Here is a 17,257-nt window from a genome sequence, read left to right on the forward strand (position 1 = left end):
AAAAATGCATTTTAATTTAAAAAAAAAAAAAAAAAACTTTTCTGACTAACAAAGTGGTAGAGCATTCCAAGCGAAATAACACATTGAGCGGATTGTGCTGTGGGTTTGCCTATGTCAAACCAAGCAGTGGATGAAATAAAATTAAACATAAAAATCATCTCACCAATAAACTGCTGTTCATATAACAATATCTCCCACCTGTTTACTGACCGCCAGAAGAGATGTCACACCACCATGCCAAAAAAAAGGAAAAAAGTGGAAAGGAAACCAAAAAGATGTACCCAATATAGACAGGAAGTATCTACAGAACAAAGTGAAAATGATACCAAAGATGGCACGACATTAATGCAACCCTGTGCATTCAAGATTACATTTATATGCACCCAATTTTAAAGGGGTGATTCATTAGTTAGTATGCATAGGCACGTCGTTCTGTTGAGAAACAAGGCTTCTCTCAAATACCTTGTGTTGTCAATAGTGCCTGTGAGCGGCGCTATCGTGCTCCGCTCATCCCCTTCGTGTGAGAACCCAACCACCCCCACCCCCCTCCCCGTGACCCCTTATGGCCGGTGATGTCAACAGGATGGTGACGTGACATCACCGCATCAACGGGAGTGACTGGGCTGTGGGCGGCGTTTCACCGCTCATCAGTACAAGGGGCTAGGCAGGGGGGGGTGGTGATTGTAAGAAGCTAGGAGGCGCCGGACAGAGCGTAGCGACACCCATCGGACCAGACCACCGCCCCCCGAGGAAGCTCTATTGGCGAAACGCGTCGGGGCGTTTCCCTCCACTACCTGGACCTTTGATACGGCGTTCATATTGGCACCATATATGGGTAAGCAACTGCTCCAGCGTTGAATAATGATATATGCCCCTTTTACTATATGTGCCATGTTGGGCCGTATTTCATTGACTGTTTGGGCTATCCATTGCACCTTTTAATGTTGGAATTATCTTTCTTACACAATATGATGCTGTTGAGGTCCTAGTATGGGACATCTCTGACTCTTCTGTATCCCGAACCATTGTCAGTATTTTATGTCGTTACTTTACATGACAGTGCCCCTACCTATCTATTGTTTCTAATAAATAATTATATAACTATTGGGTGCGTGTCTGTCTTTGATTATGCAAGGCCTCATGAAACTCAGTTTTCTCTATTTTGTTAGTTTGAACCAGGGCCGTGGAGTCGGAGTCGGTGTTCATTTTGGTGGAGTCTGAGTTGGTATAAAATGGACCGACTCAGACTCTAAAAATAGATAATAAATTGATATCGATATGTTTGTGACAACAAAGAAATTGTTAGCTAGACACTGGTAGTAAAAGACACTAAAGCTCATCACAGCAGCCAGTTTCTCCAGGCCTTAGTGGAAAAAGTTCTGCAAGATTACGAACTCAAAAAAGAACAGGTTCTTGCCATTGTAACAGACTATGCTTCAAACATGATAAGTACAATTAAACTGATGAATGAGAGTAATGAACAACAGCTAGAAGAAAATTTAGGATTCAGTATGTTAGAGATGGAGCCACAGTGCTGTTCATGTAACTGAGGAACAAGCAGATATTATAACAGAAGAACAGCAAAATGATACTTTAGGATTAGATGATCTTGTTGAAGCTGCTTCAAAACACTTTCATATTCATCACATGCGCTGTGTTGTGCACACGCTGCAGCTGGCAATAACAGACAGTCTGCAAGAGGGACATGCTGGAAATCTGATTGGAAAAGTGAGGAAATTGGTTATTGCCGCCAGAACCCCTAAAATTGATTCCATCTTGAAGAGACGTGCTGGGAAAAGGGCAATTGTCGATCAAGCCACTCGGTGGGTAGCACTTATTTAATGATTGAGCAATTGCTTGAACTAAAACCGTTTCTTATAGATATGGCAAACCCTCAGGTAACCCTAAATGAAGGTCAATGGACACAGGTGGCTGAATTGAAGGAATTTCTTAAACACCCATTTACAGTGACTAAAAAATTTCAAGCTGAGGATTTAACTCCTAGCATTTTCATAGGGGAGTGGAAGAACTTGCTATTTTGCCTGTCCCAAAGAGGAAGTTTAATCGCAGATGGCATTTTTCTGCTTCAATGAAACAGAGAGACACAGCTATTGGAAAATAAAATTCTTCTGGCAGATGTTTATGTGGACCCAAGTCATCATATACTGCTTGATGATCAACAGCTTACTAAAAGGAAAAGAATCTTTCAGTGAGGTAGCAGTTAGGATGAGCAGCTACAGGACTGCAAGGTGGACGAGGACTTGGGGCCTGACAGTGCTACTGCTGCCATATCTTCATCCTAATCAGAGGAGTTTAACTTGGACAAGTATTTGGATGATATGGAGCAGGCAAAGCGTTACCGCAAGGAAAACTATTTCACTCTGTTATAGCAGCAGATTGACCATATTTCGGCAGAATTTTTCACTTTGTCTCAAAGAAATAGAAAAATTCAACCATTCATCAAAACTGACTGTGCATGAGGCAATTCCATTATACCCGGAAATTAACTGTTAGAGATGTTGCCCATGTGGTTACGGTTTTGCCTCCAACCCAAGTTTGTGTAGAGAGGTTGTTCTTTAGCTTTAAAATTACTAGGTCAGATTTGAGGTCATCTGCGAAGGAGGGATGGAGGCAATTCTATTTCTTACAACAAATTCATAGACTGCACAAATGTTATTTAGTATGTTTTTGTTAAAAACTGTTTTCTGCCACTTACATAGTGTATTACATAGTGTTTACATATACATATATGTAATCTATATTACATAGTTATTACATATTTACATTACAGTTTTTTGTGTTCTAAAGTTGTTTCCAATAAATATATTTTATGTTCTAAGTATCTTGATTATTGTATCATAAAAATGATTACAGGTCTGATGTTCACATTGCACTACAATACATTTTTCACTTAAATATAAGCAATATATGTAGGAGTTGGTGCAAGGGAAATTGAGGAGTCGGAGTTGCAGGTTTGGCTTACCGACTCCACAGCCCTGGTTTGAACAGTCATCCTGTGCTGACAGGCACCATTTAAAACTGGGTGATGAACAGCCAAACTCTACTATGAAGGTGAGATTATAAAAGGCCATTTCATGTCACAGGTCACACACCATGGCAACACTGAATACAGCAACAACACACAAGGTAGTTATACTGCATCAGCAAGGTCTCTCTCAGGGAAAAAATACAAAGTATACTGGGGTATAAAGATGTGCTGGTCAAGCTTTTTTGACGTACAAAGAAATTAGCAATTTATAGGTCAGTAAATGTAGTATGCGGCCAAGGAAAAAGTGCAGCAGATGAAAGACATCATGCCTACTTTCTATTCAATACCAGAAGATGTCCAGCAGTGCCATCAGCAACCAGTAGGACACACCTGTGCCAATCTGTTCAGAGGCGTATTACCAGAAAGCCTTAAATTCCACATGGAGACATAGCCAAGTGACTCAACGTTGCATAAAAACTACTGATGAGCGAGCACTAACATGCTGGAGTGCTCAGTACTCGAATCGAGCAAGTCTGAAGCTCAGACGGACTCAACTCAATTACACAGCATAATGGAAGTGAAGCGTAAACTCAAGTAATTTTTCTTGCAGAGCTTCCCAGGAGAGCTGGGGAGGCAAAGGACAGAAAAGGAAAAACAAAAAAAAAACAAAAAACACTGAAATGGATGGAAACAGTGCTCAAATGGAGTGGAAACAGCAAGGGGAAAATGTATGGACACATATCTGACTCCCAGGTCGCTGCCGAGAACAATGTTATCAGAGTATTACATCAAATTTATGAGCTTACAATAAAACACACACACACACTTAAGGTGGTGTCACACACAGCGACGACGACAACAACGTCGCTGCTACGCCACCATTTTCTGTGACGTAGCAGCGACGTCCCGTCGCTGTGTGTGACATCCAGCAACGACCTGGCCCCTGCTGTGAGGTCGCCGGTCGTTGCTGAATGTCCTGCTTCATTTTTTGGTCGTTGCTCTCCCGCTGTGACGCACACATCGCTGTGTGTGACAGCGAGAGAGCGCCGAAACGAAGCGAGCAGGGAGCAGGAGCCGGCGTCTGGCAGCTGCGGTGAGCTGTAACTAGGGTAAACATCGGGTAACCAAGGGAAGACCTTTCCCTGGTTACCCGATATTTACCTTCGTTACCAGCGTCCGCCGCTCTCACGCTGCCAGTGCCTGCTCTCTGCACATGTAGCTGCAGTACACATCGGGTAATTAACCTGATGTGTACTGTAGCTAGGAGAGCAGGGAGCCAGCGCTAAGCAGTGTGCGCGGCTCCCTGCTCTCTGCACATGTAGCACAGCGACGCGTGTCGTTATGATCGCTGCTGCGTCTGCTGTGTTTGACAGCTAAGCGCTGTTGCGTCACAGAAAATGGTGACGTAACAGCGACGTCGTTGTCGCTATGTGTGAACCCAGCTTTACTGTATGTGCACACGATCAGATTGTTCAGGCTTTCGCGCAGCTGAATTTCCGTATGAATCCCACACCCCTGCTCACTTGTGTTTTTCCTTGCGGCATGTGTTTAGCTCAATAAAGTTGGTTGTAATACATGAAGCAGAACAAGCAGGAAGTTGCCCAAAGCAATTGTCCTGCCTCCTACATATTATACACTTGCACCCTACAGTGTTTTCCAGGTGGCAGTTACTGATGTCACCGCCTGTCAGATATTCTGAGTCCTGGCGAGAGCAGTGACAAGCGGTAACATTACTGACCTCATCATCGCTCGTTACATTCACTGGGTATCGCAGAGCACAGCCTGACCGAGAGTGACCTATGAAATGTCGCTCTTAGAAAGAGGCTCCATAGGTTGTGCTACAGAATCGGTGGACTTCATGGGAGCACCATGGACTACATCACAGCTGTGGGGATTAGTTTATTTTTTTTAACAATAAATTAGTGAATGAGAGCCAGTATCTTGTCTTGCGGGTTTGCATCTGTGGATTACATCAGATTCAGAGGACTATTTTCAATCTTTATGGCGCATTATACATTTTATTTATTAGTGAACCAGGGCAGGAGTTCAGGTGTGTTTTTTTTTTCTTTTAACTTACTCGGTTAGTAATGGGGAGTGTCTAATAAATGCCTCTCCAATGCTAACCCCTGGGCTTGATGCCAGCTGACACTACACAGCTAACATCAACCCCATAAACCAATACACTGATTGCCACCGCACCAGGGCAATGGGAAGAGCCAAGGCAAAGTGCCAGAATTGGCCCACCTAATGGACACATCACTTCTTGGGCAGCTGCAGGCTGGTGAGGACCTCATGGCCTTTCCTATAATCAGGCTCTTCGCTACAGGAGGAGAAAGTTCTAAACTGCCCAGAACATATTGTGGCCGCAATGGTGATGCAACAGTCACATTTACTCCCTGGCTGCAATATGGTTAGGCGGAGTGATGGACTAATGTGCTATCTTGTGACTGTGAATCTATGGTGGATCTCTAAATATGTTTTGAATTCTTTGTATTACAAGTAACTATTTTATAACTTAGAATGTTCCGGTATTTCATTTCTTAAGAATGGAGGATTATTTATATGTATACCAAATGTGATGCAGTATCTTGGGAGTAGAAATGCTGTCTGGGAGGGGAAGGAAGGGGACGGGGCGAGAGAAGGGGTAATTGATATGACAAATCTGTATGAATACTGGCTTGTGACACTGTTGTATATATACCGTACTTCTTTAATAAAAATGTATCTGATTTAAAAAAAAAAAAACAGTCACATTTACAGAGCACATCACCAAGAGCATCATATGTTACAGTGCACCTTTTGATTAAAGCCAAGTATTTTTACTGACACATTGCAATCATAAAAAAAAAAAAAAAAAAAAATGCCAGCAAAGAGGACAAAATGTTACCACGTCCGACCCACGTGCAGCATAAAAATATGTGCAGCAATTGACCTAAATTAAAGGGAACTGTCACCTTGAAAAAAAAAAAAAAAAAAAAAAAAAAAAAAAAAAAAAAAAAATCAAAAAAAAAAACACCATTTACCAGTAGATAAAAAAGTTAATCTACAGAAAAACAGAGCCACAATACCGTCTGGTCACCACTAGAGGTGAGCGAACTTGAAATTAGAAGTTTGGGTTCCAACGCAAACTACAAAAAAAATTGAGTTCAGGTTCGAATGAGTTACAAGTGCAAACCACTCAAGTGAGCAGCGCTGTGCTTGGGTGTGAGTGATGCTCAGCCCTGTGCGAGCCGAGTGCAGTGTTTGAACGGGTCCCACTGGATGTAAAATCATCGTGATCAGATTTAGTCTGCACACAAAAAAAAATAAATAAATTGAAAAACCCTGCCCACCCTCCCCAGGAAGTGTTCTGGACACATGAACGGCCCAATTACTGACTTCCATTGAGGTTTGGGTCAAGTCTGGGTCATAAACCAAACCTTATCTAAGATTAGACTGTGCCCTGCGAACCAAACTTCCAAAGTTTCGCTCATCTCTGGTCAACACACTGAAAGTGCAGCTACCAGGAGAAAATTAACTTAATTTCTCCTGGAAGCCGCCAGCTTCCAGTCACCACTCAGCAGAGCTCACATTGATTGACGGTCACGCTGCTCAGATGCTCTGCATGACGTCAAAGTACCAGACGTCCCTTCAGCTGCCTCTTAGCCTGTAGCCGCTCTGTGCATTGCACCCAGGATGAAATAAGTTAGTTTTATCCTGGTAGCCGCACTTTCAGAAAGGCGGCCAGGCAGCATTATAAGGCTAGGTTCACATTTCCGTTGTTTTAAAGCCGTCAGCAACAAATCAGTAGTTTTTTAGTTGTCAACTGATGCAATGGATGTGTTTTTCACAGGATTCCTTTCACAGGAATCCTGTGAAAAAACGGATCCGTTACATCCGCTGTGCGTCCATTTTTTGACGGACCAGTCATGATCCATGTGTGTTTGGGACAGCCCAGTGGGTGTGCCAAACATGCTGGGCATGCTCAGTAGAGCATGACGGAATCCAGCACCATAGATATACATTACAAGCGTGACGGACTGCGGCGGATTCCTGTGCGGTGCGTCAATTTTGACGGCCAGAAAAACGTTACATTCTGCGTTGCTCCCGCCCGGCGGTCAGTCAAAAAACGACTGACCGCGACACAGCGGATGCAACGCAAGGTCATCAGTCGCAATCCGCCACTAATACAAGTCTATGGGACACAACGGAATCCGCTAAAAGTATTGCGTTGTTTACAAGAGCCGCGGATTGTGACTGATACATTTTAACGGAAATGTGAACCTAGCCTAAAACATTTTCCTGCAGATAAACTTTATAATATTCAATATATTGTAAAAGATTCTCCAGGTGACTACGATTGTGGAGATAACATACTTTAGTTTTTTTTTTTAACCACTGTACTAGCTTAAAGAAAACTCAAAACTTTATATTTACATTAAAAAAAATTAGTTTCCATTTTCTGAAACCTGTACTTTATTTTTCCGTTGATGTAGCTATATTAAAAGGGAATGTCGGCACCGAATGATTGTTCAAGCCAATTACAGACCATTCATTTTTCTAAAAAAAACATTGTGGGAAATATGTATTTTGATTGCTTTTTTTTGGAGGGGTACATATACTGAAAAGCGGCAATTCAGGAGTTTAGATATTTTTCTATTTAAGAGGACCTTAAACCTTCTGTGAGTTTCTTTTTCTGTGCTCTTCTGTTTGAATGTTATACCCTCCAGTAATAAAAAGGATAATGTTTACTTTAACAACTGGACAGGAAGCACAAACCTTTTCTGGGGGTGGTGCTTTTTCTCCTGCATGATGCTGGCCAATCAAAACACGACCAAGTCATAATGAGGGAAATAAGAATTATTCTTACCGATAATTCGCTTTCTAGGACCTTCCACGACAGCATAGGAGGTTGTCTCTCCACGCCCTAATTGGGACAGGAAGTTCAAGAGGTTTAAAAGGACCCTCCCACCTCCCATAGCCAGTGTCTTACAAAGAATCCATAGCATATGAGAAGTACTACACATTCAGGAATACATGAATACATAGGGGAGGGAATTACCTGCTGTCGTGGAAGGTCCTAGAAAGCGAATTATCGGTAAGAATAATTCTTATTTCTCTAGTCCCTTCCACGACAGCATAGGAGGAATACCAAAGAATTGATACCTAGGGGGGGACCACAGCCTGCAGGACTTTCCTGCCAAAGGCCAAATCCCTGTTGGAATCCAGATCCAGACGATAATGCTTCGTGAAGGTATGGAGCGAAGACCACGTAGCCGCCTTGCAGATCTGCTCAGGGGAGGCCCCTGCCCGTTCGGCCCAGGAGGCAGAGGTAGCCCTGGTGGAGTGCGCCGTGAATCCAGTAGGCGGAGAGAGATGCTGAGCGAGGTATGCATCTCTAATTGCTCGCACAATCCAGTTGGCGACTGTACTCTTAGCCACCTTCTTGCCCTTATTGCGGCCAAAGGGCTGGATGAACAGGTTAGAATCAAGGCGCCAAGAAGCAGTAACCTCTAGGTAGTGCAACACTATCCGACGGACATCCAAAGAATGAAACACTTCCTCACCCGGAGTCCGAGGATTCTGACAGAATGAAGGCAGGACGATGGACTGCGAACGGTGAAAATCCGAAACCACCTTGGGAAGGAAGGAAGGGTCCAGCTGAAAAACAATGCTGTCATCTCTGATGGTCAGATAAGGTTCCCTAACAGACAAAGCCTGAAGTTCGCCGACTCTGCGAGCAGATGTAATAGCCACCAGAAAAGCAGTCTTGTGAGAAAGGGAACGAATGTTACAAGAGCACAGAGGTTCAAACGGAGATTGAGATAGTCCTGTAAGGACCACATTGAGATCCCAGCGAGGCGTCAGGACCCTCCGACGTGGACAGAGTCTACCAGCGGACACAAAGAACCGACGGATCCAACGATGATCTGCCAGACCCGTGTCAAAGACTGCACTGAGTGCTGACACCTGAACTTTCAGGGAGCTGGGCCTAAGACCTAAGTCTAAACCACTTTGGAGAAAGTCCAGAATCTGCGCAATATTAGGCCGAAAAGGGTCAGGAGGCCGAGAACCACACCAGGAGGAAAATCTCTTCCAGATTTTGTTGTATATACTATTAGTCACAGGTTTACGGTTCTTCTGCAGCGTAGCCACAACTTTGTCAGAAAGCCCTTGAGCCTTCAGTGCCCGGGCCTCAGAAGCCAGGCAGCCAAGTTGAGTTTCTGAGGAGCCGGATGGAAAATCGGACCCTGTGACAGTAAGCTGGGGTCCGAACCTAAGAGGACTGGGCCGTCGATTCCTAGCGTCATGACCAAGCTGTACCAACTCCTCCGGGGCCACAGAGGGGCTACCAGTATAGTTGGGACCCCCTCGTCTCTGATCTTCCTCAGGGCCCGTGCGAGAAGAGGAAGAGGGGGGAACGCGTAAGCGAGGCGAAAGGACCAACTGTGGCAGAAAGCGTCTACCCCTAAAGCCTCGTCCTTTGCGATTCTCTGCTGAGGCAAAGAGGTCCACCTCTGGTGCACCCCACCTTGCCACTAGAGAGCAGAACACTGCCTGATCCAGGCTCCATTCCCCTGGATGAACATCCCGACGACTCAGGAAATCCGCCTGAAGATTGAGGGAGCCCTTCAGATGGACCGCAGAAAGGGAGAGCAGAGATTGTTCTGCCCATTGAAAGATTCGGGAGGATACCGACTTCAGGGCGCCGGAGCGTGTACTGCCCTGATGGCGGAGATGTGCCACTGTTGTGACATTGTCTGAATATACCAGGACGTGAGAGTCCCGGACGAGGTCCTGAGCCGCAAGGAGGGCTTCCCTGACTGCCCTGAGCTCCCGGTAGTTGGAGGATTGGGAGCTGACGTAAGGACTCCAGACCCCTTGAAATGGGGAATTTGCCACCATTGCCCCCCATCCACGTAGGCTGGCATCTGTGGTCAGTGTAACCAGGGGTTTCTGAGTCCAGGCAACCCCCCCCGTGAAGCACCGCAAACCTGAGGTATTGTCTGTGTCCCGGATGGACGGGTACATGGAAGTAGGCATCTTTCAGATCGATAGAGGCCATCTGGTGGTGTAGACCTATCAGGGGAATAGCTGATCTCACCGACTCCATCTTGAACCGCCGGTACCTGACCTGACGGTTTAGACTTTTTAAATTGATAATTATACGGACGTCGCCGGATGGCTTCTTGACCAGGAAGAGACGGGAGTAGTGTCCTATCCCTTCTTCCCGACTCGGGACTGGGGAAACGACCCCCGAGTGCACTAACTCTAAAATCTTTGTGTACAACAGAGTCTGTGAACCCGGCGATGCCAGCGCAGTGACTCGGAGACCCGGAAGAGGGGGGGAAAGGAATTCTATGAGAAGACCATCCGAGATGATCTTCAGAACCCATTGGCAAGAGGTTATGGACTGCCACTGGGTAAGAAACGCTGAGAGTCTTCCCCCCACCCGGGCCGAGTCACTGCTTGTCCTGCTGAGGACGTTGCTGATGTGGAGGGATGAGGATGTTTCTCCCTCTACCTTTGGGATAGCTCCACCTGCCTGCCTTCCCTTTCCCTCTGGGCTGGGAGGCCTGAGGCATCGAGGGACGAAAGGACCGCTTCCTGGTAGGTCTAGGATCGGGCAAGGCCTTACGATCAGTCGCCTTGTCCAGGATATCATCCAGGGCAGGTCCAAACACCAAATCCCCTTTAAAAGGAAGGGAACAAAGCCTCATTTTAGAGGTGGAGTCTCCACTCCAGGCCTTAAGCCAGAGGGCACGTCGGGCAGAGTTAGAAAGCACCGAGGTCCTGGCTGCCAGGCGGACCGATTCCACCGAGGTATCTGCCAGAAAACAGGTAGCCTTCCTAAGCAAGGGAAGGGATTCCAGTAATTCCTCCCTAGGGGTCCCTTGGGAAATATGAGCCTCCAACTGGTCCAACCACCTAATTAGGGACCTGGATACGCAGGTGGAGGCAATGTTGGCTTGAATAGAGGAAGACGATGCCTCCCAGGACCGCTTCATCAGGCCCTCTACCTTCCTATCCATTTGATCCTTCAGTTGGGAAGTATCCTCAAAGGGAAGAGCCGTTTGCTTAGCTACCCTAGCCACCTGAACGTCTACTCTTGGGATCTCCCAATGTAGTCCCGAAGGTTCCAGAGGAAACCGGCGTCTAAGGTCACTCCGTACCCGCCTCTCAGGACATTCCCATTCCTGAGAAACAATATCCAATATATTGGCATGAACTGGGAATCCCAACTGTTTGACTGACTTCAGGCCAGCAAACATTTCGTCCTGGATTGAAGGAAGAGACTGCACTTCCTCTAAACCCATAGTGCTCCGAACTGCCTCAATAAGATCCCCCAACTCTTCTGAGTGAAAAAGAAAGGACTGGTCAGACCCCCCAGATGGAAATCCTTCATCAGGACCCTCAGAGGTGGAATCAGCGTCCTCCTGATCAGAAGGGGTCGACTGGAGTCTCCTCTTTTTTGGAGGAGAGGGTCCAGTAGCAGGGCCAGGAGCAGGGCCAGGAACAGGGCCAGGCACAGGGCCAGGAACAGGGCCAGGAACAGGGCCAGGCACAGGGAGAGAAGCCAGTGAGGCCCTAATCTCCTGTTTCATCATGGACCGCAACTCATCTATCAGAGATGGTTGTTCGGCCCTAATAACCTGGTCCGTACATTGCTGGCAAAGCTTTTTATCCCATACTGCAGGGAGCTTCTTTATACAGATGGGACATTTTTTAATTTTGTCCACTCTGTCAGGTCTATCAGGCTTATCGGACTTGTCAGTTTTTTCTGACTTCTCAGGCTTCTCAGATTTCTCATTTCTGTCAGTTTTCTTGGTGGCCTTGTCCTCCTAGAAAACACAGAGCAGAGAGCCATAATCACTGATGAGACCTATGTCCGAGGGACCAGACCCCTCCATACTCACAGTAGCAGGGGGCACACTGGGTTCTGCAGAGGCAGCTGCAGCGGAAGACATGACAGGGAGCACGGTCTTACCATGATCTGATGTCTTCGTGGCAGCCCTTATGGACAAGGGCCTGCCTCCCCAGTGACGGTGCACGTTTCCCCGCCTCCCGCATCCGGTCCTGGGCAGGTCGAGTCGCAGTCGGCGTGCCTCCACGCTGCCTCCGCAAACCGGAAGCGCTCGACCGGAAGTCCGCAAGACCAGAAGTCCCGCCTCCGGGAGCACTTCCGGATCGCTCCGGCAGCGTGCATGCGGGAGGCGGCCGGCGGCTCAGGGAGGACGCCGGCCGGGGAGCTCAACAGCCTGCATCACCCCTCAGGAGGATCCGGAAGGCTGGAGCAGCGGTCCCCCACAGCGTGAGGGAACAGCAAGGGAGGAGCGGTGAAGGCCCGACCGATGCCGTCCGGCTGAAGGTAATAGGGGGAAAAAAAAAAAAAAAAAAAAATATACTGCAGTTCGCCGGCCACCACAGCATAGGAGAAAAAACAAAACCTCTCCATGCCCCATGGGGACAGGAAAGACACTGGCTATGGGAGGTGGGAGGGTCCTTTTAAACCTCTTGAACTTCCTGTCCCAATTAGGGCGTGGAGAGACAACCTCCTATGCTGTCGTGGAAGGGACTAGAGAAAAGTAAATGCCTTGTGGGGTCAAAGCGGCAGTGATTGGTGGCAGCACACATGTAATAGTCGGGGGGTGCAGTTACTGCTGTTACTGGTGGTAGCGCACATGTAATAGTGGAGGATGCAGTAATTGTGGTGTTCGTTGGGGGGTACAGTGACTGCGGAGATTGGTAGCGCACATGAAACAGTGGGGGATGCATTGATTGCGACAACTGGTGGCAGCACACATCTAAAAGTGGGGGATGCAGTGACTGTGGCGATCGGTGGCAGCGCACATCTAACAGTGGGGGATGCAGTGACTGGCGATCGGTGGCAGCGCACATCTAACAGTGGGGGATGGAGTGACTGCGGTGATCGGTGGCAATGCACATCTAACAGTGGGGGATGCAGTGACTGTGGTGATCGGTGGCAATGCACATCTAACAGTGGGGGATGTAGTGACTGCGGTGATCGGTGGCAGCGCACATCTAACAGTGGGGGATGCAGTGACTGCGGTGATCGGTGGCAGCGCACATCTAACACTGGGGGACGCAGTGACTGTGGCGATCAGAGGCAGCGCACATCTCACAGTGGGGGATGCAGTGACTGCGGTGATCGGTGGCAGCGCACATCTAACAGTGGGGGATGCAGTGACTGCGGTGATCGGTGGCAGCGCACATCTAACAGTGGGGGATGCAGTGACTGCGGTGATCGGTGGCAGCGCACATCTAACAGTGGGGGATGCAGTGACTGCGGTGATCGGTGGCAGCGCACATCTAACACTGGGGGATGCAGTGACTGCGGTGATCGGTGGCAGCGCACATCTAACACTGGGGGATGCAGTGACTGCGGTGATCGGTGGCAGCGCACATCTAACACTGGGGGATGCAGTGACTGTGGCGATCAGTGGCAGCGCACATCTCACAGTGGGGGATGTAGTGACTGCGGTGATCGGTGGCAGCGCACATCTAACAGTGGGGGGTGCAGTGACTGCGGTGATCGGTGGCAGCGCACATCTAACACTGGGGGATGCAGTGACTGTGGCGATCGGTGGCAGCACACATCTCACAGTGGGGGATGCAGTGACTGTGGCGATCGGTGGCAGCGCACATCTCACAGTGGGGGATGCAGTGACTGTGGCGATCGGTGGCAGCGCACATCTCACAGTGGGGGATGCAGTGACTGTGGCGATCGGTGGCAGCACACATCTCACAGTGGGGGATGCAGTGACTGCGGTGATCGGTGGCAGCACACATCTCACAGTGGGGGATGCAGTGACTGCGGTGATCGGTGGCAGCACACATCTCACAGTGGGGGATGCAGTGACTGTGGCGATCGGTGGCAGCACACATCTCACAGTGGGGGATGCAGTGACTGTGGCGATCGGTGGCAGCACACATCTCACAGTGGGGGATGCAGTGACTGTGGCGATCGGTGGCAGCACACATCTCACAGTGGGGGATGCAGTGACTGTGGCGATCGGTGGCAGCACACATCTCACAGTGGGGGATGCAGTGACTGTGGCGATCAGTGGCAGCGCACATCTCACAGTGGGGGATGCAGTGACTGTGGCGATCAGTGGCAGCACACATCTCACAGTGGGGGATGCAGTGACTGTGGCGATCAGTGGCAGCGCACATCTCACAGTGGGGGATGCAGTGACTGCTGTGGGCACCACTAGGTGACAGCGGAGCTGGTGTATTCTGGTTGTATTTAGATGTACATGTGATGTTTTGATAAACTTGTGTTTATTTTGGGAGGGGGGTGGAGACTTCTAAAAGATGTGCAGTTACTGGATATTTTTGGGAGGGGATTAAATGGGTTTTTTTTATATCCTTAAAGCTTTAATCGTCTCCGTTCTCGTTAGGAGTCACTTGTGCGGGATCACACAATTCTCCAATATACGATGACATTGCCCAACTCCTATCCAAGGAGAACACCGCGCCGGGCCGCCATGGCAACCTGAAGCGCACTGAGGTCGTGACGTAGGTGATAACAGGCACCAGAACGGGGGGTGAAGATGGGGTGAATGCCGCATCGTGTCCCCCACGTGTGAACACAGCCCAGTGACAAGCAGACGCGTCTCCTGCATAGAGCCGGCTGCACTGCGCCAGTCCTATGTAAGGACGGGTATGACATGGGGCTGCCGGGAGTAGTATTCCCCGCCGGCCCCGGGTGTCTGACCCGAGCAGCACACGCGCTATATACCGTGCAGGTTTCCGGACTCATGGCCGCCGCCATATTCCAGAGCGGACAAAGAAGCGTCCTCGGCGCCGCCCCGCACTCACCCGTCTCCTCTCTTCTTGCTCGGGGCGTAGTCGTCGCCCAGGTCCAGTCGGTGGCGCTTGGACATGTTGGCCGCTTCGCTTAGGCCGCGGCGCCTCCGAGGTCACGTGTGCGGGAAAGGCGCTCAGCAAGAACAACGCGAGCCACGGCTCAACAGGGCCGAGAAAGACCGCAAAGCGCCTGCGCAGAGCAGAGGCGGGAAAAGGGGTGGGGGCAGGAGGACGTCTGAGGCGGCGTGACGTCACCAAACAAAGAACGCGATTGGACCTTCGGGAAACGTCTAGAAGCGCAATGATTAGACGGCGTCAAGCCAATCAGACGGCTGCACGTAAAGCGAGAGGTGACGCGATTAAGCTGCTGTGAAACGACAGGCTTGACTTGGATGAGAGTGTCGGCATGTGCGACATCAGCCGTGACGCCGGACTCTGCAAAACAGGCAGAATTCCCTTAAAGGGAACCTGTCACCAGATTTGGGGCCTATACGCTGCTGCCACCACCAGTGCATACCTCCCAACTTTTAGGCCCTGTGCGCACTTACCGGATTTTGCCGCGGATTTGCTGCATGTTTCGCTGCAGAAAATGTTCATAACATCTCTGCAGTGAATCACCAGCAAATCCTATGGAGAAAAAAAATCCTGTGCGCACTGGGCGGAATTTGACAGCTGCATGTTTTGCTACGGGAATCCCGCAGCAAAAACAAGTGCATGTCACTTCTTTTCCGCACATCGCTGCGGGATTTCCCTCCATTGACTGCAATGTAATCGTGAAATCCCGCAGGGAATAACGCAGGCAGCAAATTCTGTGCGGTTCACTGCGTTTTCCTGCGTTATTCCCTGCGGTATTTCACGGTTTACCTCCGGTAATGTGCATCACTTGTCTGCGGTTTTGCAGGGAAGTGATGTCATTACAGGAAGAGGAAGCAGAGCAGAGAGTAAACACACAGATCACACACACACACAGACATAGAACACAGACACATAGAAAGCACATAGAAAGCAAACAGAAATATATAAAAAAAAGAACGTGGGCTCCGCTATATATTTACCGTCCAGCCGAGGTAAGCACACAGCGGCGGCCCGGTATTCTCAGGCTGGGGAGGGAGAGGGGCAGGGATAATGTCCCCCACCTCACTCCCCCTCCCGCAGCCGAGAATATCAGCCGCAGCTGCCCCGACACTGTCGCATGCATTATGCGGCACTACAGGAGTGTCCTCGGCTCTTCCTGCAGCCGTGTAGCAGTGGCAGTCAGGGTAATACAAGGAGTTAATGGTGGTGGATGACCGCCATTGACTCCAGGCTTGATCATGGCAGCGTCTATGTGACAGCTGACATGATCAACCCGTAAGTAAAGTGAAAAAACACACAGAAAAATCCTTTATTTTAAATAAAACACAAACAAGCCTCGTTCACCCTTTTATTAACCCCTCACGAAACAAAGCTCCGGCGTAATCCACAGCTCCGACGTCCTGCGAGGCTTGCATCCAGCCGCGACTGACACAGACACAGCTGAATGCAGCCTCGCAGCGAGACAGCAGAGGTAACCACAGGGCATTTCCCACGGCCGGTAATGTGAACTCACTGCCGACCGTGAGAAATGCAGTGTGCTCACAGGGACTCTATCTATCCCTCTATCTATCCCTCTGTCTGTCTATCTATTCTTCTGTCTATTTATATCAGAATGAAATTACTTTTTTTTTTTTTCCAATGTGCTTTATTGCGTTGAATGCAATAAAGCACATACCAACCCGCACGCGGCAAAACTGCGGCAATACCATGAAAAAACCGCAGCAAACCGCATGCGGTTTTCGGGTGCGGTTTGCGGCGTTTTTTTACGGTAATGCGGTAATCTTTGAATACCTGCGGAATTTTCTTGAGAAAATTCCATTTTCCAGTGCGCACAGGGCCTTAAAGAAGGGAAAGAGGGACAAAGTTTGCGGCGCGGCAATTTTAGGCCACGCCCCTAACTACACCCATTTTACAAACGGCCACACCCATATCCACTCCCCATCTACACCCATCCAGCAAACTGAAACTGCAGAAGCTGTCCGTGATCGCTCTGAGCCACCACAGATCAGCAATGTGCAGAACAGGCAGGGAGTTAACTACAGGGTGTGCAGGCGGCTAGGACCCAGGAGGAGAGCTGAACAGGGTGTACAGGCAGCTAGGACCCAGGAGGAGAGCTGAACAGGGTGTGCAGGCAGCTAGGACCCAGGAGAAGAGCTGAACAGGGTGTGCAGGCAACTAGGACCCAGGAGAAGAACTGAACAGGGTGTGCAGGCAGCTAGGACCCAGGAGGAGAGCTGAACAGGGTATGCAGGCAGCTAGGACCCAGGAGGAGAGCTGAACAGGGTGTGCAGGCAGCTAGGACCCAGGAGGAGAGCTGAACAGGGTGTGCAGGCAGCTAGGACCCAGGAGGAGGGCTGAACAGGGTGTGCAGGCAGCTAGGAC

The 17,257-nt window shown here is 49.0% G+C and overlaps 1 protein-coding gene across 1 annotated transcript in view; it reads right to left on the reverse strand.

Annotated features, from left to right (window-relative positions):
* Positions 1 to 15,002, reverse strand: part of DHX15 (DEAH-box helicase 15) — a 150,556-nt gene extending 135,554 nt beyond the window's left edge. Inside the window, exon 1 of the mRNA XM_075346937.1 lies at positions 14,813 to 15,002. Within this exon, the coding sequence (XP_075203052.1) occupies positions 14,813 to 14,877 (65 nt within the window). The 5' untranslated portion in view covers positions 14,878 to 15,002. The remainder of the gene's footprint in view (positions 1 to 14,812) is intronic.
* Between the last annotated feature and the right edge of the window lie 2,255 nt (positions 15,003 to 17,257).

This window comes from Anomaloglossus baeobatrachus, chromosome 1 (genome assembly GCF_048569485.1).
Source record: "Anomaloglossus baeobatrachus isolate aAnoBae1 chromosome 1, aAnoBae1.hap1, whole genome shotgun sequence".
Lineage (NCBI taxonomy): Eukaryota > Metazoa > Chordata > Amphibia > Anura > Aromobatidae > Anomaloglossus > Anomaloglossus baeobatrachus.